General features: G+C 46.7%; 1 protein-coding gene across 3 annotated transcripts in view; it reads right to left on the bottom strand.

The window, feature by feature from the left end:
- The window catches only part of NID2 (nidogen 2), a 78511-nt gene that overhangs the window by 4739 nt on the left and 55963 nt on the right, over positions 1–17809 (bottom strand). For all 3 annotated transcript variants that reach the window (XM_059057159.2, XM_067028471.1, XM_059057160.2), the window contains exons 9-15: positions 16913–17056; positions 16057–16185; positions 14937–15080; positions 8325–8444; positions 7264–7494; positions 3308–3529; positions 1994–2163 (exon numbers count right to left, since the gene is read on the bottom strand). In XM_059057159.2, the coding sequence (XP_058913142.1) occupies positions 1994–2163; positions 3308–3529; positions 7264–7494; positions 8325–8444; positions 14937–15080; positions 16057–16185; positions 16913–17056 (1160 nt within the window). The remainder of the gene's footprint in view (positions 1–1993; positions 2164–3307; positions 3530–7263; positions 7495–8324; positions 8445–14936; positions 15081–16056; positions 16186–16912; positions 17057–17809) is intronic.

Here is a 17809-nt window from a genome sequence, read left to right as displayed (position 1 = left end):
GCTGTGTGACTTTGGTACTGAACTTCTATATGCCTTTGTCTCCTCATTTGCTAAATGAAGATAACAATACCTACTTCACGTGGCTGCTGTAAACATTAATACCATAAGTGCTTATAAAATATCCTAATAATATACTGTAAGCTGTAAGCACAATTACTATTGGTGGTAAAAACAGAAGTGATTTCATGAAAAGATTAGCCCCTTCAGTGATTAGAGGACAAATGCTAGTCTCAGCAAAGAAAGTCTTAATATTTCACTGGACAAAAACTGTGATTGTTTCAAATGTTATCAGCACTTTTTCAAAAAGCCTTTCTAAAATTTGCCAATATATAACAAAATTTACCCTCCCCTCCCCGTGAGTTCTGCTATCTGAGGTGCAGTCACCCTTACCCCCATCTCTGCCTCTTACTCCAAGGCAATCATTTAGTTGTACTCTTGTGTAAAAGAACGTTTACAGCTTGATGGGTTAAGGAACTGGGGAATGGTGGTCACCTGACCTCTGGCTAGGGAGATCTCCCCTCCTTCCTTATTACTAAATAAATGATGCAGTCTTTTTTTAAATGCTGAGTCTGTGATATTCCTTTCCAAAACTCTGCATAGAAGTTGCTTCATTAAATTTCCATCTCGGAGTCCTGCTCTGAGAAGCCTGGCAGATGTGCAGAGCCAACATGCAGGGGGCCACCCAGCTGTCCCTGAGGTCATGCAAGCTCCCTGCTTGCCTAACAGCCTCCTGGGGCTGTCCTGAACTTATGCCTCTGGGAGAGGAGTCAGTATAAGAAACTACAAGGCAGGATTAGGCTCCTGTGGAAGAGTGGGCAGTTTATATGGCAGGATCTAAAGGTCAAGTACAATTTTAAAATTTAAAGTCATCTGTCTCGGGCATTGGCCTCCTAGGGTGCATTGGCCTCCATTAACCCAGGGAATCATGGGATCCATTAACTCATGTAATGATTTCAAGGTTTCTTGGAGGAAAAAGTCCCAGTTTAAGTTTCCACAAGATGTGCTTAAAACCCATATTCCATTTCTCTTTCAGTTCCACCAACATTACCATCAACAACCCTGCCCTCATCAGAGGCAAGTTCAGAAATGCAGTGAAGCCACCTGACTTGGCTAGAATAGACAGTTAGCTTGGGGTGATGACAATTTTCTCTTTTAGAGAAACTTTACAAAACAGCGAGTATTTGGAAACGCATACACAACTCACATCTTGAAAAAAAAAAAACAACCCACATTGTTTTCTGAACACTGGCTACTTCTAAACTTTTTTGGACCAGATAAAAGGTTATTCATTAACAGAAGTAAATGTAAACATGGACGCTGTATTATTATTTTTCATAGATCAGCAAGTACCTGGAGCGTGAAGTTTAAAAATGGAATTCGGCGATTTTCCATTTTAAGTGTCAGAGCCTTTCTGGTGAACTCCCTTCTCTTTTCTCCATTTTAGAGAAGAAATCCCTTCTCCAAAATGGAGAGCCTTGACCATAGGGAGCCTGCTGGCTCAGGAAGCAGCCAGCATCCCCTGGGGAAAGCCCTGTCCATTCCTTTCCATGATCACACGCTCCCCAAAATTTCATCTGTGACAGAGTCAGAGAAAAGAGGCTGGTCCACAGAACCAAATGGGAAGGCAGAGGGCTGCAATGATGAGGCCGTCATTAGTTGGCTTCCATGACCTCTGCAGAGATGTTTATGGCTTAAAGAGAATGCTGGGGACTTGGCTTCTGACATTTTCCCTTGGATCCCCACATGCTGCCTCAATATGCTGACAACTCTGAAATTCCCTTACCACATATCCGAAACCCCATGAACCAACTGGAGAAAGCGGCCTTGGTCAGTCAGACGTAACTCCCAGCCACAGAGAGCCCCCTCCTCTTCTGTGTGTCAGGCTCCCGAAGACCACAGCCCAGAAACCCTCCAGGCTCCCCCTCCACCTCAGGCCTTGCCCAGATCTGGAAACCCGATGCAGACCCGCCCCCGGAGGAGAAATCCACTTTACATGCAGCGACAGCAGGGTCTTGGCTGTGTCCTTCTGAAGCCTGGTACCATTGAGGGGCAAGTGGCCGATCTGCTGGCCCTGGGCATAGAGCAGGAAGGTGCCCACAGGCGGAGGGGTCACGTCGGGCCGGGGCGTGGGCCGGGCTGTGGGCGGAGCAAGCGTGGGTATACCTGCCATGGGGAAGAGGAGGGTATGAGGCACAGAGGAAAGGAAACGGGGTGGGTGGGGGAGGGGAAGAAAAGTTACTTTCCCACATACCAGAGCCTCCAGAAACATCAAAAGTTTTTACCCTAGACAGATGTGCTCCAGATGTTGCTTAAAAGAAATACTAATTTCTAGGGTTTTTCCCAAAGATCAATTATGTAAATCACTGCCAATTACTGGGGAGGAAGACAACAAAACATTCCCCTCAGAACAAAGGAGAAAGGTTTTCTTTTTTTCAAGATGATGTTGGGGGCTTCCCTGGTGGCGCGGTGGTTGGGAGTCCGCCTGCCGATGCAGGGGACACGGGTTCGTGCCCCTGTCCAGGAAGATCCCACATGCCGCGGAATGGCTGGGCCCGTGAGCCATGGCCGCTGAGCCTGCGCGTCTGGGGCCTGTGCTCCGCAGTGGTAGAGGCCACAGCAGCGAGAGACCCATGTACCGCAAAAAAAAAAAAAAAAAAAAGATGACGTTGGGGGTAGGAGTTTATTAATTATTTTTGCTGTGTTGGGTCCTCGTTTCCGTGCGAGGGCTTTCTCTAGTTGTGGCAAGGGAGGGCCACTCTTCATCACAGCGCGTGGGCCTCTCACTGTCGCGGCCTCTCTTGTTGCAGAGCACAGGCTGCAGACACGCAGGCTCAGCAGTTGTGGCTCACGGGCCTAGTTGCTCCGCAGCATGTGGGATCTTCCCGAACCAGGGCTCGAACCCGTGTCCCCTGCATTAGCAGGCAGACTCCCAACCACTGTGCCACCAGGGAAGCCCCCCACACACACCTTTTTTTTTTAAAGGGAAAAAATCCAGAGCCAGTGTTGTGTCAGCTTCTCTCTGGGGCCCCAGGGTGACACGTGTCCCCTTTCACACTGGGCTCAGAGTAGGGGAAGGGAGGAGGAATTGCATATTCAATTTAGTTCCAGATGTTCTAATTACAGAAACTTAATAATAAAACCAAATGTTAAATCTGAATCGGGATCTGGGGCAGACCAGGTTATAAATCAACACGGCTTATTAGCGACTTCTTTCTGTTGGCCCTGTTCACCCCTCATTCCCCCACCTTCACCCACAGCTGGCAGCTTTCCTTCAGGGACACCTCAGATGCTGCCCCTGGGTGCTTACATGCAGGGGTGATGCCTGGCTGGGAGCGGGTGCCTGGCACCTCTCTGCCGTCCTGGTCCACACACCAGCAGAAGTCACTCTTCCCGTGGCACTGCAGGGGCAGGAAGTAGCCCAGGTCATCGCACTGGGGCACGTACTGGTCGTCCCTTGGTGTACCACCGTAGTGCTCCAGCAGGCTTTCCCTCCAGCGCTCACAGACGGTCCGGGGCCTCTGGGTGGGCTCTGAGCAGGTGGGGACAAAAAGCCTTTGATTGTGAACCAAGGATGGAATGTAGCATGTGGCTCAAGATCCCCACTCCTGGCCTTCTTCCTCCTCGTGTCCATTAACAACGCCTCAGCCAAGCCCCTGGATGCTGGCCCTGAGTAGCAAAGTGCTCTAAGAAGTTCTCCACAGGAATCAGGAGTACGGGTCATCCTGATGCTCGTGTCTCCCTAGGCCAGAAGGATTGTCATCAAGGCCCAGCCACATCAGGAAAGAACAAGAGGAGGTAACATCTGGGGTGCAAGGCTCGCTCAGCCGGGGAAGGGGCATCTAACAGTCCTTGGGAACTCAGGGCCTACATGATGCTTAAAGCCAATATTTATTCTTTCTTGTTTCAAACTCCAGGACCTGCGTCTGAGAGGGCTGTCTTGACACTGGCCAGCGTGTCTTAGAAGGTATTACTGAATGCCCTACTTACATGGCCCTGAATATCTGGAAAACTATATTGAGTAAAAGTAAAACCTACTGTAATTAGTATGTATGAGCGCAGGAGAGTTGGTGTCAAACAACTTGACACTCACTGTGAGACACTCCAGCTCCGTGAAGTCCTTTGGCCACCCTGCTCTGGACTTATCTCAAAGCTGAACCTTCTTTTTTTTTTTTTTTTTTTTTTTTTTTTTTTTTTTTTTTTTTTTTTTTTTTTTTTTTTTTTTTTTGCAGTACGCGGGCCTCTCACTGTTGTGGCCTCTCCCATTGCGGAGCACAGGCTCTGGACGCGCAGGCTCAGCGGCCATGGCTCACGGGCCTAGCCGCTCCGCGGCATGTGGGATCTTCCCGGACCGGGGCACGAACCCCTGTCTCCTGCATCGGCAGGTGGACTCTCAACCACTGCACCACCAGGGAAGCCCAAAGCTGAACCTTCTTATGGAGGCTCCAGCTTCCCATCATGTTGCTCTGTCCCCTCCTTTCTCCAGCTTCCTTCCCCATCCTTCTACCTGCCCCCCACGCCCATACCCCCCTTCCTCACCACCATGCTTAAACTCCTGTTAGCTGCCCTTGCAGAGCAGTTTCTCTGCCTGCAATTTTTTCCCCAGACGGCTTCCACAGGGCTGCCAAGGCTCTGTCCCAAACACGGCGGTTCTCTGAGAAGACTGCTTCAGGCAGTTTAACTTGTACAGCCTCCTAAGATAGGATTACCTAAAGGAATGTAAGTAGAAGGTACTTCTTCATTAATTCCTGCAATTCATGCCTATGGTCTGTAGAATCATACAGCCAAGTGCCTACTTATACCACCATGTGGATGGGTAACAGAGATCTCGGAGGAGAACAAAAACTGGGCTTTCCCCCATCAAAGCTGCTCTCCCCTAGACTTTTCCATGTCAGTAGACAGCACCTCCATCTTTCCATTGCTCAGGCCCAGTCATCCCTGACTCCCTTCTCTCACTCTCCACGTCAGATATGTCAAAAAATGTCAGCTGTATATCTTCACATCTCACCACACCCACCCGTCATCTTATGCCAGGATTACTACAATAGCCTTCTTAACTGGTTTCCCTGCTTCCAGCATCTTTCCTGCCCACCCTTTCCACCACCCCACTGTAAACTCAACTAGCAGCCAGAAAGAGTCCCTTTAAAAAAAACTCATCTCATGTCACTCCTTTGGTCAAAACCTCCAATGGCTTCAAAGAACAGTTGGAAGCATTACATTTGGGCTCCAGCACCTACACTTCCCCTAGGAAAGGATGGTGAATAAAATCTTCAGAGCTCAAACCCAATGAAGACAACTCCAAGACTCATGATGTTTGGGGGAAACGGATGCCCTTCAGGCTGTCTCTATAGCTTATGACCCACAAGAAGCAAAGCTCTTTTTAAAACATCTTGGAGAAGGAGAGACTGACTTCCTCACCCAGATGTGTAAAGGACCCAGAGAAGGAAATGCCACTTCCCCAGACACTCACCCTCCATCACAAGGTGGGATTCCCTGGAGAGGTTCCCAGCACCGCCCCAGATCCACATAAACTCAGAGGATCGATTCTCAGGGGACCACCCAACGAGGCCCATCTCTTTGTTTGGAATGCAACACACAGCACAGTCAGCTTCTGGGAAAGGGGCACCTCACGTCACCTACACGTGGGCATCCCAATCATTCCTTATTATTTCAAGCTACTTCTTGATCCAACCATGGGTTTATTTCTATTTCTGGTTGGCAGGGTTTTAAATATTTTTAAATTTGGGGCACAGAGTGTTCTCTCTCCCTTCAGAGCTGACCCCATTATGCAGATGCGACTGGTCAGAAATGGCAGCCGAAGCCAAACCAGCACCAAGAGAGAAGCTTGGCCATGGGAAAGAGTCTGCACAAAGGAACATGTTCTTCTTTTAGTAATTAACTTTTCATTCACTTGGCTCCCTTCTGGATCACTGTTCTTAACACGTGCCTGTCTTAATAAATTTCAAAGAATTCTGAACCATTCCCTTAAGGTGCCTCCCAACCATCTGATTTCTTCAAACCCCAGCTGGAGTTAGAACCAAGACTTTTTAAAGACTAGGCATGAGTGAAACAGAATTTCTCTGTATTCCTTTTTTTTTTTTTTTTTTGGACCTGCAAAATATTTTCCTAAAAATAGGGACAGAGAGGAACTAGGAGTGTCACTGTGGAAGCAAGGGTATAATATACATGTTGATCAAGCATTAACAATTTTTACTTATATGAATCTTAGAACCACTAATGTCCTGGCCACCACAATTCATATTATTGAAAGGATCAAAACTGGTAGTAATTCTCCAGTTCTTACTCTCATACATTAAAAGCCAAGACTAGTACTTATGGAACCCTTTTCAATAGTAAAAATGGATCTTTGAATAGCAAGCTCATGGATATATACAGGAATTATTTTGGCTAAAATGATATCAAACCAATTCTATGTTCTTCATAATAAAGTTCTTCTGTATTAAAAGAAAACGTTCTTCCCATCTTTGAACAACTCAGCGAGGCGTAGAAACCTGCCTTGGCAACCTGCAGTTGGCATAACTGTGAGCGCTTGGAAACCACGCCTCACACAGGTGGGGAGGGCTCAGACGGTAACAGACAGGTTCATGCGCTGCATCTCAGGTCACGCCGGCTAACAAAACAGGTTCCTGCATCTCTTCTAAAGGTGGAAGTAGCAAGAGGGATTCCCCATCGACATGTGAGTCTGTCTAGAGAGGGCTGGGGTTACTTGCTTAGAGCAAACTAGCTGCATCCACCTACACATGTCATACTTATTTTTCGCACTGATACTAAAACGGCCTTCAGACTGTTTCCTGCACTCCAGAGACTGTTTCCTGCACTCCAGAAGTCAGAGTTAAGTGATACAAAGTTACATGGGAAGGCAGTGTTCCTTTTGGACAAGAGGCTGTTCTGGCAAGGTCATCAAGCTCTAAGATCTCCCTGAGCTGCAGTAACAGATTTGGGCAGTGACCTCAGCCTGACCTCCACACTCAAGTCTCAACTTCTAGTCTTGTACTTGGTCTAAGAGGCTGGAGTCCAACGCGCATGTCATGCACGGGTCTCTGTGTCCCTGTAAGATGAACGGGCACATGGGTGTGTGCCCACCATTCAGGTGTTCCTAGGAGGAAGGAGCCTAGGCAAGGATGGTGGTCAGCCCTGAGTCGGCGCGGTCTGGGCAGGGGTTATAATCTACCCCACAGTAAGCACCGTTCTGCCGCCCTGCCCCAGGCCTGTGCTGGGACCAGCTGTCCTTCCTGACCGGCTTACCTCGTGGTCCGCAGCGAGGCGGGACGGAGCCCGGTGGGGTCCGGGTGCCGGGGACTTCCTGACCGTCGGGGTCCACGCACCAGCAGAAGCCAGTGCTGCCGTGACACTGCAGTGGCAGGAAGTGGCCCTGCTCATCGCACTGCGGGATGTGGAGCTGGCCACCAGGATGAGTTCGCTGGGCCTGGGCATCGCGCTGCTGGTGCTCACAGGGTCTCGGTCCAGAGGTGGGGTCTTCCGGGACCAGAGCAGAGGGGATACAAAGGAGGAGTAAAAGGCATTGCAACCCATCCACTTTTACCAGCCAGCCTCAAAGTCTCCTGAGGGTTTCTTTTTTTCTATAACTGGAAGACAGGATAACATGGGAAAAATAGCAAGGCGCCGGAACTTTGGAGTCCTGGGTTCTTATTTTAGCTCTGCCACTACCTACCTAATTTCTCCCTAATTCCCACAGTTTACCCTGTACGTCCTGGCTTGATTATACAGTGAAACAGCCTCTCCCCTCAGCCCTCAGGGTCCTATTGCTATTTGGGTAAAATGAAGAGCAACCCACGACTTCTGTCCAAACATCCCAGGAGACTCCAGACAAAACAATTAAAACTGTGTTCATCCCCTGAGGTCCAGAGCTGAAGTCTGAGAAACTCCAGGTCAAGGGCAGTTGCTAGACTGCACCATGTTGGCCAAGTTCTACTAGAACAGTCACCATGGGGGCTAACTCCCAGCTCACTAGTGCATGTGCCTCCTGCTCAGTCAGCTCGATCTCAAGGCTTCATCTAAATTGCACTTATCAAGGCAAAGCTTATCACCAAGAGAGTTAACCAGAACTGCTACTAGGTAGGACCATGGATGGGTCATACGTCGGGCCTCCCAGAATGCTAATAACCAGTGAACTATCAGTAAACTAGGCAGCCAGAAATAATGCAGGAAAAAAATCCAGAGCCTGGAAAATCCACCAACTCAGGCCTCAGACCCGGATAAGTCAAGAGTGGGCTGAGGTGCTGTAGAAAAACAGCATTGAAGGATCTGGGAGTTTTCTGTGCCTGATCTGGTCCCCCAGACCTTACCAGGTGTGCACTGAAATCCATCCCCATGATATCCAGGTTGGCAACGGCAGGAGAAGGAGCCAGGAGTATTGGAGCAGGTGGCCGAGGGGTGACATCTGTTTTCCGAGCATTCATCAACATCTGCAGTGGTCAAGGAGGGAGAGGGAGGGAGGGAGGGAAGGAAGGAAAGAGCATGACTTCACTGCACACAATCTATGCCACCACATGGCTTTAGTGCGCGTGGATCAACCATGAGGGCTCCACTTCAGAAGACCTTGTGCAGAAACACGTCGGCACCTTAAAGGCAAGCTTAACAGTCCAAAGTTGAGGGACACGTTCAGTGTAGAAATCAAACATATGCTTCAGGGGCTTCCCTGGTGGCGCAGTGGTTGGGAGTCCGCCTGCCGATGCAGGGGACATGGGTTCGTGCCCTGGTCCGGGAAGATCCCACGTGCCGTGGAGCGGCTGGGCCCGTGAGCCATGGCCGCTGAGCCTGCGCGTCCAGAGCCTGTGCTCCGCAACGGGAGGCCACAACAGTGAGAGGCCCTCGTACCGCAAAAAAAAAAAAAACACCAGAAAACAAAAAACATATGCTTCACAGAGAAATATATCCTGGCATCTTTCATCTAAAGTGAATTCCAGGAAGTTTTTACCTTTGAACTAGCCTTTAGTCCATAAACCATTCATTCCCTTCCATTGTATTCCGTATAATAAATATACGTAACAATAGTTTTTTTTTCCCTTTCCTTATTGGCACCATCTCCCTATAGCACTGATTTACAGATGCAAAGAACTCTTTGAGGCTCCAAATACTTCTTCAACTAAGTTAGAAGCACATTCAATCTTACATAGTCAGTCCTACTACCTAGAATGCCCAATTAATCAGAAATTTTCTTTACTTTCCACCTTTAGAAAAAATAGAAAAGTATAAGAAAAATATCATCAGAGATTTTGAAACAACACATAGAAAAGAAAATCTAAATTTGTCTGGCTTATCAGTACAAACAATTCAGGTCCCAACATTCTCCATATGGTACCATGAGGATTAATTCTCACATTTCTCAAAACTGCAACATCCTGGAACTTCAAACAAAGGCTGACTTACATTCCTTTTATTTACTGAAATCAGCACAGGCTGACAATAGCAAGACACCACCCCCGCTCCACCCTGCTGCCAAAAAAATAAATAAATAAAAGTCTGAAAATATAACTGTTGAAACCAATGGCCAGTGGTTGAGATAAGCCATCTTCAGAGACAGGAAGTCTTCCTGAGTAAAAGAAGGATAAAGGGTGTAGATCTGATCAAGGCTCAACTGAAAATAAAAAGAGTAGTCACATCTGAGATAACATCCAAGAAATGTTTTTAAAATCTGTGAACAGGGAAAAATGTGGGACGGGGTGATCGGTGTAAACCCTAGAGAAGAGGAGTCCCAGAAGGACAGAATTACATCAATTCTATACAGCTCGTGCAGAGACACATCGCACCCTGGAAGCCGTAAACTTACGGCCCTGAATGTGACGTCAGTCAGACATGGCTCCTCTCCCAGCCTCCGGGGCCCAGGTGAAACCTCTTCTAGGGCGATCCGTGCAACCCTTGCTGTGACCATGCTTTCACTGAGCCACCTTCCCATGACTAAGGGCCTTTCCCAGGTACGAGTAAGTGGACGTGCTGGATACACAACACAGGCGTTCTGTTCAGGGGAGAGGAGTCTCTGACATCGTAATTAGCGATGTAATTACTTACACTGCTTATCCTCAGGCTCAGGGAGTTTACTGCACGTAAGTTAGTTTACTCTGAAGTCCAAAACCCGTGAATGCCCGATACAACCAAGTTTAATGCCACCCAGAGAGGCTCTGCCTAGATGAGCAGTGGGCCTGTCTAGTCACCTTCCTTTAACTGACAAAGGCTGGGAAGTGGTTATAAATTCATTTGCAAGGTTAGAATCAAACAAGGTTTGCTGGTTAGCTCCTCAGTTAACCAAAAATAAACCAAATAAAAATAATTACAACAACAAAAAGCTTATCTCCAATCCAATCATCATGCATTCTATATTGTCATATTTAATTATCTTTGAGGTTGGCCCTCTGTCTCTTCGGAAGGACAACTCAAATGCCCAGTTGGATGAAGCTGGTGCCCATCGAGATCCTTGGGACTGGAAGATGCTATAAAACCAAAGCTGTAAAAATTAACGTCCAGCCAAATGCAGGAAATTAAAGCTATTCATAATGCATATGCTAAAAGTACTTCTCATGGTAACAGGAACCCCAGGCAATGGCAGGAAGCAGGAATTCCTGAGATACAGGGCCTATTTCTAGAAACCACGTATCAGTTGCTTGTGATTATTTTTGAACTAAGAGAAAGAGGACTCCCCAGAGGTACCGAGTTATGTTCTTAAAGCCTATGGCCTAGGAATTCTGACCAGACCCGAAAGAGCAGCCATCCTCCCACAGATACCAAAGTCATGGGGGAGACGATTAACTGATGAACCACCAACAGGGAGAAAGTCTCTGAAGAGACTGAAAGCATCACAAGTGAGCAACACCTGTCCCCCAAAGCTGGAGACGTTTAAGACTCCCTGAAGCACAGTGCCCAACGCCGCTTTGGAGAACCTTGCACCGTGAAAGGAAACTGGAGCCTCGCCAGCTACTCCAGGGCCTGGGTACAGAGCAGGCTACACCCCTCCTTAGGCGCGCCAACCCCGAGGAGTGCGTGGGGGAGACCCGAGCTTCTGTGTAAAGGAGAAGTCTTCCCAATTTCACAGGCGGTCAGGTGTCGAGAGAAAGTGCAGAGAGACTTTCGACCCCTTGGCAACGGAGGAGCTTCCTGTTACACCACTGGGGACAGGGGGCTGCTTAACCATCACTGTTGGGGTCTTCAAGGACTGGTAGAACACTGAGGTCAAGGCAGAGTAGAGCCCCTTACCAGTCAGATAATGCAAGATGGCTTATTCTCAGTGTAATTCTCCGTTCTGTCCTCTACCAAGCTGCTAAGAAAACCTATTTGGAAACTCTATTAAAAATTGTCTATTTTGAGTTCATGCCTTGGTGCTTCAACATTCTTCTCCCTGCCTTTCTTCTGAATCCACACCCAAAACCAGCTGAAATCCCTTCAAAACAAACCCAACCCCTGGACTCGAGCTTCCCCCTCTCTACCTCCCCTGCTTTGCTCTTGAACCACCCAGTGAAATTTCCTGGCACCAACTCACCTTGACCCGCCTCCAGACCCCAACAAAGGCTTCGGCCCATGAGTTCTTGCTCCCCACCTACTTGGGTCAAGAACCCTGCTGCTGGCTGTGCCCTTTGGATCCTGCGTGGCATGCAGTGATCCACTCTCTGGGACCTGTGAGTATAATCAGCTTCTTCTCTGCTTCGGCTGTGGCCACGCCAACTTTACTATAACCTTACCCAGCATCTACGTGCTTCCAATAGAAACCACGAGAGAGTACAGTGTAAGTACCTCTCCTCATGGCCCTTCTCTGGGTAATGGGCCATCTGTAACCCAGTACCTCAACTCACACGTGAGGAAAGGTCCCAGCTCAAAACACTCTGCTTTTCCACCCGGCAGGATCATCAAGATCTGCAGGGACAAACATGCCTGAGAAACATCCAGCTCACACCAATGCAGAGTTGAAATCAATCCCCATTGAGGGGAGCTGGAAAGATTTCATTCTAGTTGCATAAAAGTAATTCCTCTTCGTGACTCAGACTAGGTCGAGAACCCAAAGCCAAGTGCAGCCTCCCGGGGGAATCTGGTTTTTAACAAACCGGCTGGAGAAAAACCCACACACTCTTTTAATGCTACTTTGATGGAGTGAAAAGAAATGTGTGTTTCAAGTGTGCACACCTTCCACAAAATAGAGCCTTCGTCTCTATTTTTCTCTTTTTTCTCTATCGCTATGGTCACTGGGACACATGCACACCGTGACATGCCTTTAAAAATACACACACACACATGTATATACTTATCCTGCAAGCCTCCTTCATAATTGGCCCAGGCTGATTTATGCACAGCACAGGTCTTTAGGAAAATGACTATTCATTCTCTACTACCCCATAATCTGGAAGCTTGGACGGCAACCACAGGGTAACTGACTGTGGCAAGCAGCCTCTCAGATGGTCCCCAAAGATCCCTTCCTCCTGATATTCAGTGTCTTATGGAATCCCCTTCCTTTGAGTAACTTGCTTCCAACCAAGACACTAAAGTAGTATTGAGGGGATGTCATTTTTGTGATCACTGCCAACCTGCTGGCAGACCTCCTGCTGCTGGCTTTGATGAAGGAAGCTACTTTGTAGGAGAGGTCCATGTGGCAAAAAGCTGAAAGTCACCTCCAGGCAACAGCCAGTGGGGACCCGAGGCTCTCAGTCCGATAGTCCTTGGGGAACTGAATCCTGCCAATAGATAACCACGTGAGGCTCCTTCCCCACCTGGGCCTTCAGATGAGGCCCCAGGTCTGCCAGAGACCCCCTGACTAGGCCATATAGAGAATAATAATGTGCATTGTTTTAAGCTGCTATGTTCTGGGGGAATTGGTTATGCTGCAGTAGATCACTACTAATACACCAGGGAAGCAATGGATGGGCTTGGCCTATTTTTAAGTTTGTGGGTTCCAGAGAGAATCTCAAAAATAGAGAACCAGAGATAAAACAGGGACAACTGAAAATGGCAGAAATCAGCAAGAAAGAATGACAGCCCTATAAAACTCCCAGCATGGAAAAGTAGCTAATTTCAGGATCCTAATATGACCCCAAAATGTAACCCAAGTCCTACAGGACAAGCAGAAGTTAAAAGAAGGGAGAGAGAATGATTCTAGAAGGGGTTAGGACAAGAAGCAGCTCACCTACATTAACATTCTGATTTTAACACTCATCACATCTAAGCTGCAATAATTTCAACTTCTTTGTTTTAAACCAAAGACCTAAGGAATGAAATACTTTCAAAACACCATCTCTGCTGACCTGAGCAGCCAGATGTTTAAATATGAAATTCTACTGACAAGATTTTTTCCTCTGTGCATTCTCCTTTCTGAGAGCCAGTAGTGTGTTAAATCGAACAGAATGACGAGTCCCACGAGGTGGAAAGAGCAGTATTTCCACTGCGGGGCTTAGCAGAAACATGAGAAGTTTATGTGTGTCACCTGACACCCCTCCCTCCAGACCTAGAGGGTACCTCTGTCTGTAGAGAGTATCTATTACACATGGAGCTGTCTGGCCGGTCAACTGGGACAAGCATCTGTGACTTACAAAGCTACCTCATCCTAACTTGAAAAGCACCTGAGCTCTGTCTAAACCTGGGGGTGTTTTTAGGGAAGAAAAAAAAAAAAAACATCAGGGTTGAACTGAGCCACAACTTTGGGTCATTTCAATATAAACTATGTTTTCAAAAGTAAACCATACAGCTGAGCTTCTGCACAGCAGAAGTGGACACATTAAAGAGCCAGGTTCAGAAAATCCCGAAAAACCCCACATCTGGAAAGGAGCAGAGGGGCTGTGCTGCCCTGACATGTCTGTTCTGTCAATAACGTATGGCTTCAGGCTGCTGGTCCACTCAGCCTGTCCTGCTGGAACCAAAGGGAAAAGGAAGGAGGAGGGGAATCAAACATCTAGCGAGGAGGTCAGGGCCAAGCTATTCAATCAGTTAAGAAGCTCCCAGGAGTTACAAGGCTGTTCTTAGCAAATCAGCTCAGTGGGCCCAGGTGTACGGGGGTAGAGGCAAGAAGCAATTTGATGAGAGAGGGAAAGCCTGCATTTTAGGTTTATATTCCTAAAACCAACCCTTTTCCCACCATCCTCTCCTCCCCAGTGTCTCATTTAACCATTATTTGTGTGCATTACTGACAGATGTTTTGAAGATCTTTAGTGATTATGTAGATTTACTGAATGATCTCTATATTAAGGTACTACTAATCCCAGTTTCATGAACATTTATAATCAGTGTTATGCCTAGTTTTTCAGAAACAACCTCATACATTTCTAAGTTAAATTTGAACAGTTAGTCCTGCTTTCTGGTTTAGTGATTTTATAAAGTTCAGTATGAAGTCTTAAAGATAGATAGATTTCTGGGAGAAAAGCTTTGACTACTTAGGTATGCATTAATATCCTTTTATATCTGTGGATTTATTTCTTCTCTCTCTCTCTCCTCTCCCCTTCCAGAGAGAGAGAGAAGAAAGGGAATAAATTACACAGAAAGAACTGTATGTATGTATGTTTAGAGATTGCTTAAATTACCACTTCACGCAAGGGAATAGCAACTAAAAATTAGGCAGGACTGGAAGTGCTGAATTAAGCCATTAGCCAGAGAGATTGAAGGATGGAGACTTCCTCCCAGGAGGATATATGCCTTTCCCCACATCCCTCCTGGCTACACTAGCTCCAGGGAACAGAAGGCTACAAGCTGGCAGGGTCTCCCCACTGCTCCAGGCACGGCTCTTCCAAGGACAACCATACATGCTCAACAATATGGTCCCAGGGCAACCACACCCTCCGCCTCTCTTTCTGACTCAGAGGACACCTTTTCTTTTGCTTTCGGCAGTTCCACAGCAGTGTGAGTCAAAGGAAGGGAGAGGCTTCTGCGGCCCTGGGGATGTGCATCCAAAGCAACGTTCAGGGTCGCTGAGGCCGCCCACGGTTACTCACCGGTGCACTGGTGCCCGTCGCCGGCATAACCAGGCAGGCAGGCGCAGCTGAACGAGCTGCCTCCGTGGTGAATGCACTGGGCCTGGCTGGCGGGAGCGCAGTTGTGACGGCCATCCTCACAGGGGTTGGGAGGTGGGGCGATCACTGAAAAGAGCAGAAGGCAAGGATGTCCAAGAGCCCAGGCCTGCAAATGGGTGTACCCTGCTCTCTACAGTGTGATCTGCACACCAACAGCATCGGGACATCTGGGGGCTTATACGGAATGCAGGTTCTCAGGCCCCAGAGCAGAGCCAGTGAATCAGAATAGGAATTTTAACAAGATCCCTAGGTGGTTTGTATGCATATTAAAATTTGAGAAGTGCTGATCATGGTTTGTGGCTATTACACTAGGCATGAAGATCGGTCATCAAAAACTGTCCTTGATTAAAGTTTATAACTCCCCAGAGCACCGCTGCTTTGCATGCCAGCGTACACACACGTACACACACGTACACACACACACACACACACACACACAGTCTCTGTGATTGCTGCTACTTTTTCATCTCACTGGATTAAAAAGTGGGTTGTCTCTAATATCATCTAGCTCTAACAGTGGGATGAATTTGGAATTCTAGTTCTTTTGGATCGACTCTTCGGTCAAGTATTTTTCTGGAATTCTAGAAAGGCTATATTTATTACAGATGGTGCTCTTTGACCAGTCAAGTGGGACGGGCCTCTTTGAATTACAAATCCATTTCATTCTAACTTGAGAAACATTTGACCTCTATCTAGACCTGTTGGTATTAGAGAAGTTCATAGTCTTGTTACATGATTGGGTCAAACACCAAGATACACAGCAATCCTGACAGAGGTGAACATCCTTCCATAACTTACACCAAAAATATCTATTTAGAGAAAAACAACAACACAACAACAACAAAAACACCCAAACAAAAACAAAACCCCAACAAACAGGGTGGAACTGAGCCATAGCTTTGGGTTATTTCAATGTAAATTGTCTGTTTTCTAGAAAACCATCCAACAAAACTTCTGTATAATGGAGGTGGAAATAGTAATGAGTCCAAGAGCAAGGTTCAGCATGATCTTGGCTAAAATGAGGCACGGTTTTGGCACTCACAGATGCAGGTGTGCTGGTCGTCTGCAAACTCATAACCACTCTGGCAGTCACACCTGTAGCTTCCCAGCAAGTTGACACACACAGAGTTGGGGCCACAGCGATGGAAGCCAGTTGCACATTCATTTACATCTAAGAAGGAATAAGAACAGAAAAGGCTTTTTAAACCAAAGTCCCCACAAGCGGAAGGTTTGCAAACTCAATGTGCTCTCATCCCTAAGAGGTTTCAATGGGACTAACAGTTAGTAGACTCAACAAGGGTTGAAATGTACGCTAAGCACCAAATGTGGATGCATGTTGCAGATCGTCATAAAAATAAACATTTATTTCAAGTCATTCAAGTATGAGCCCCAGAGAGATCTATTTTGAACAAATATTGTGAGAATTCTTTAAACATTTAAACAATCCTGAACATTTAGAAGAGTAACGATTTTTCGTTACTCTTCGTTTTTCACAAAGTAACGATTTTTCTTTTAAAATGTAAAGAAATTTCCACTACTGCTTTCGAGATACAGTAAGTGAAAGAAATAGGTGAAAGTCTGAAACCTGAAGGTAACCAGAAAATGTACTCTTTAATGAATGTAAAAAAAAATACTTGATTCCGCATTAAAATGACAACATTTGAGAATGTAAAATATCCAGGAATTACAATAGCCATTTTCAGAGTCCCAGCCAAAAATACCCACCTCCAAACTACCCTCTTAAACCTAACCAGAATATGCTTAGTTTTTAAATAGCTGTATTTAGATGAATAGCTGCTAAACTCATTGATCTATGGAGATGACAAAGCAGACACTTGTCTTCTACGGACATAATGTTGGAGGACTCCATGAGGGAACACAGAGCATACGGCTCTTACCCACGCAACTCCGTCCATCTCCCTGGTACCCAGATGCACACTCGCAGGTGTAGTCTACACCTGTCGCCGGATGGCACCGAGCCGTGGTGGCACATGTGTGACTCCTGTCATAGCAAGGATTCACTGGGGTGGGATCTGAGTCTCCTGCATGGGTAGAGAGAAAATAAAAAACAAAAGCACAATCTGGCTGTCATAAAGAGAACAGCACAGAAGGAAGAAGATCGGCAAGTCCTTGGAACTGGCTGTGGACCTGTCCGTCTGGGGCCCGCCTGGCGACCTTACTAAATTATTAATATCCAAAGCGAGGGCGGATCATCTGCATCGCAGTTTTCGATTCCAGAATGGCTTCCCCTTGCCTACTCTGCAGACAACTAACCTTTTCTTGTTTACAGCAGGTTTGTGTCAGGGAATAAAAATATCCAACACATGGCATCCTTTTATTTAAAAGTGCTTTCATTCTATCTTCTCAGGATAGTTCTGTGAGACAGGCTGTCATTCCTTTTATTGGTAATTTTCACCGATAAGGAAAATGAGAGAGACATTAGAAAAATTGCCCAAGCTCACAAAGCCAGGAAGTGGTACATCAAGGACTTATACCCAAAATTTCTGCCTCCTAATTGAGCGGTCTCTCACTAAATGCACTATTCCATGGGTCAAAATTCAATTAATGAGAAAATCTTGCCTTTTTAAAAAAAGATTTATAAGACCAAATAAATAGGAATGGCTTTCACAATATTTACTCTTTAGGATTAACCTTGCCATGACTCCATCCATCCACTGGGTAGTGATGACTGTTAACATCTGAAATCTTCCCTAAAGACCCTTACTTCTAGATCGAGTGTAACAGTAATGTGTATTAAGCACTTATGTGCCTAGCACTGTTCTAAACCCATACAT

Source organism: Kogia breviceps, chromosome 3 (genome assembly GCF_026419965.1).
Source record: "Kogia breviceps isolate mKogBre1 chromosome 3, mKogBre1 haplotype 1, whole genome shotgun sequence".
Classification (NCBI taxonomy): Eukaryota; Metazoa; Chordata; class Mammalia; order Artiodactyla; family Physeteridae; genus Kogia; species Kogia breviceps.
This window is presented reverse-complemented; position numbering and strand designations above follow the sequence as displayed.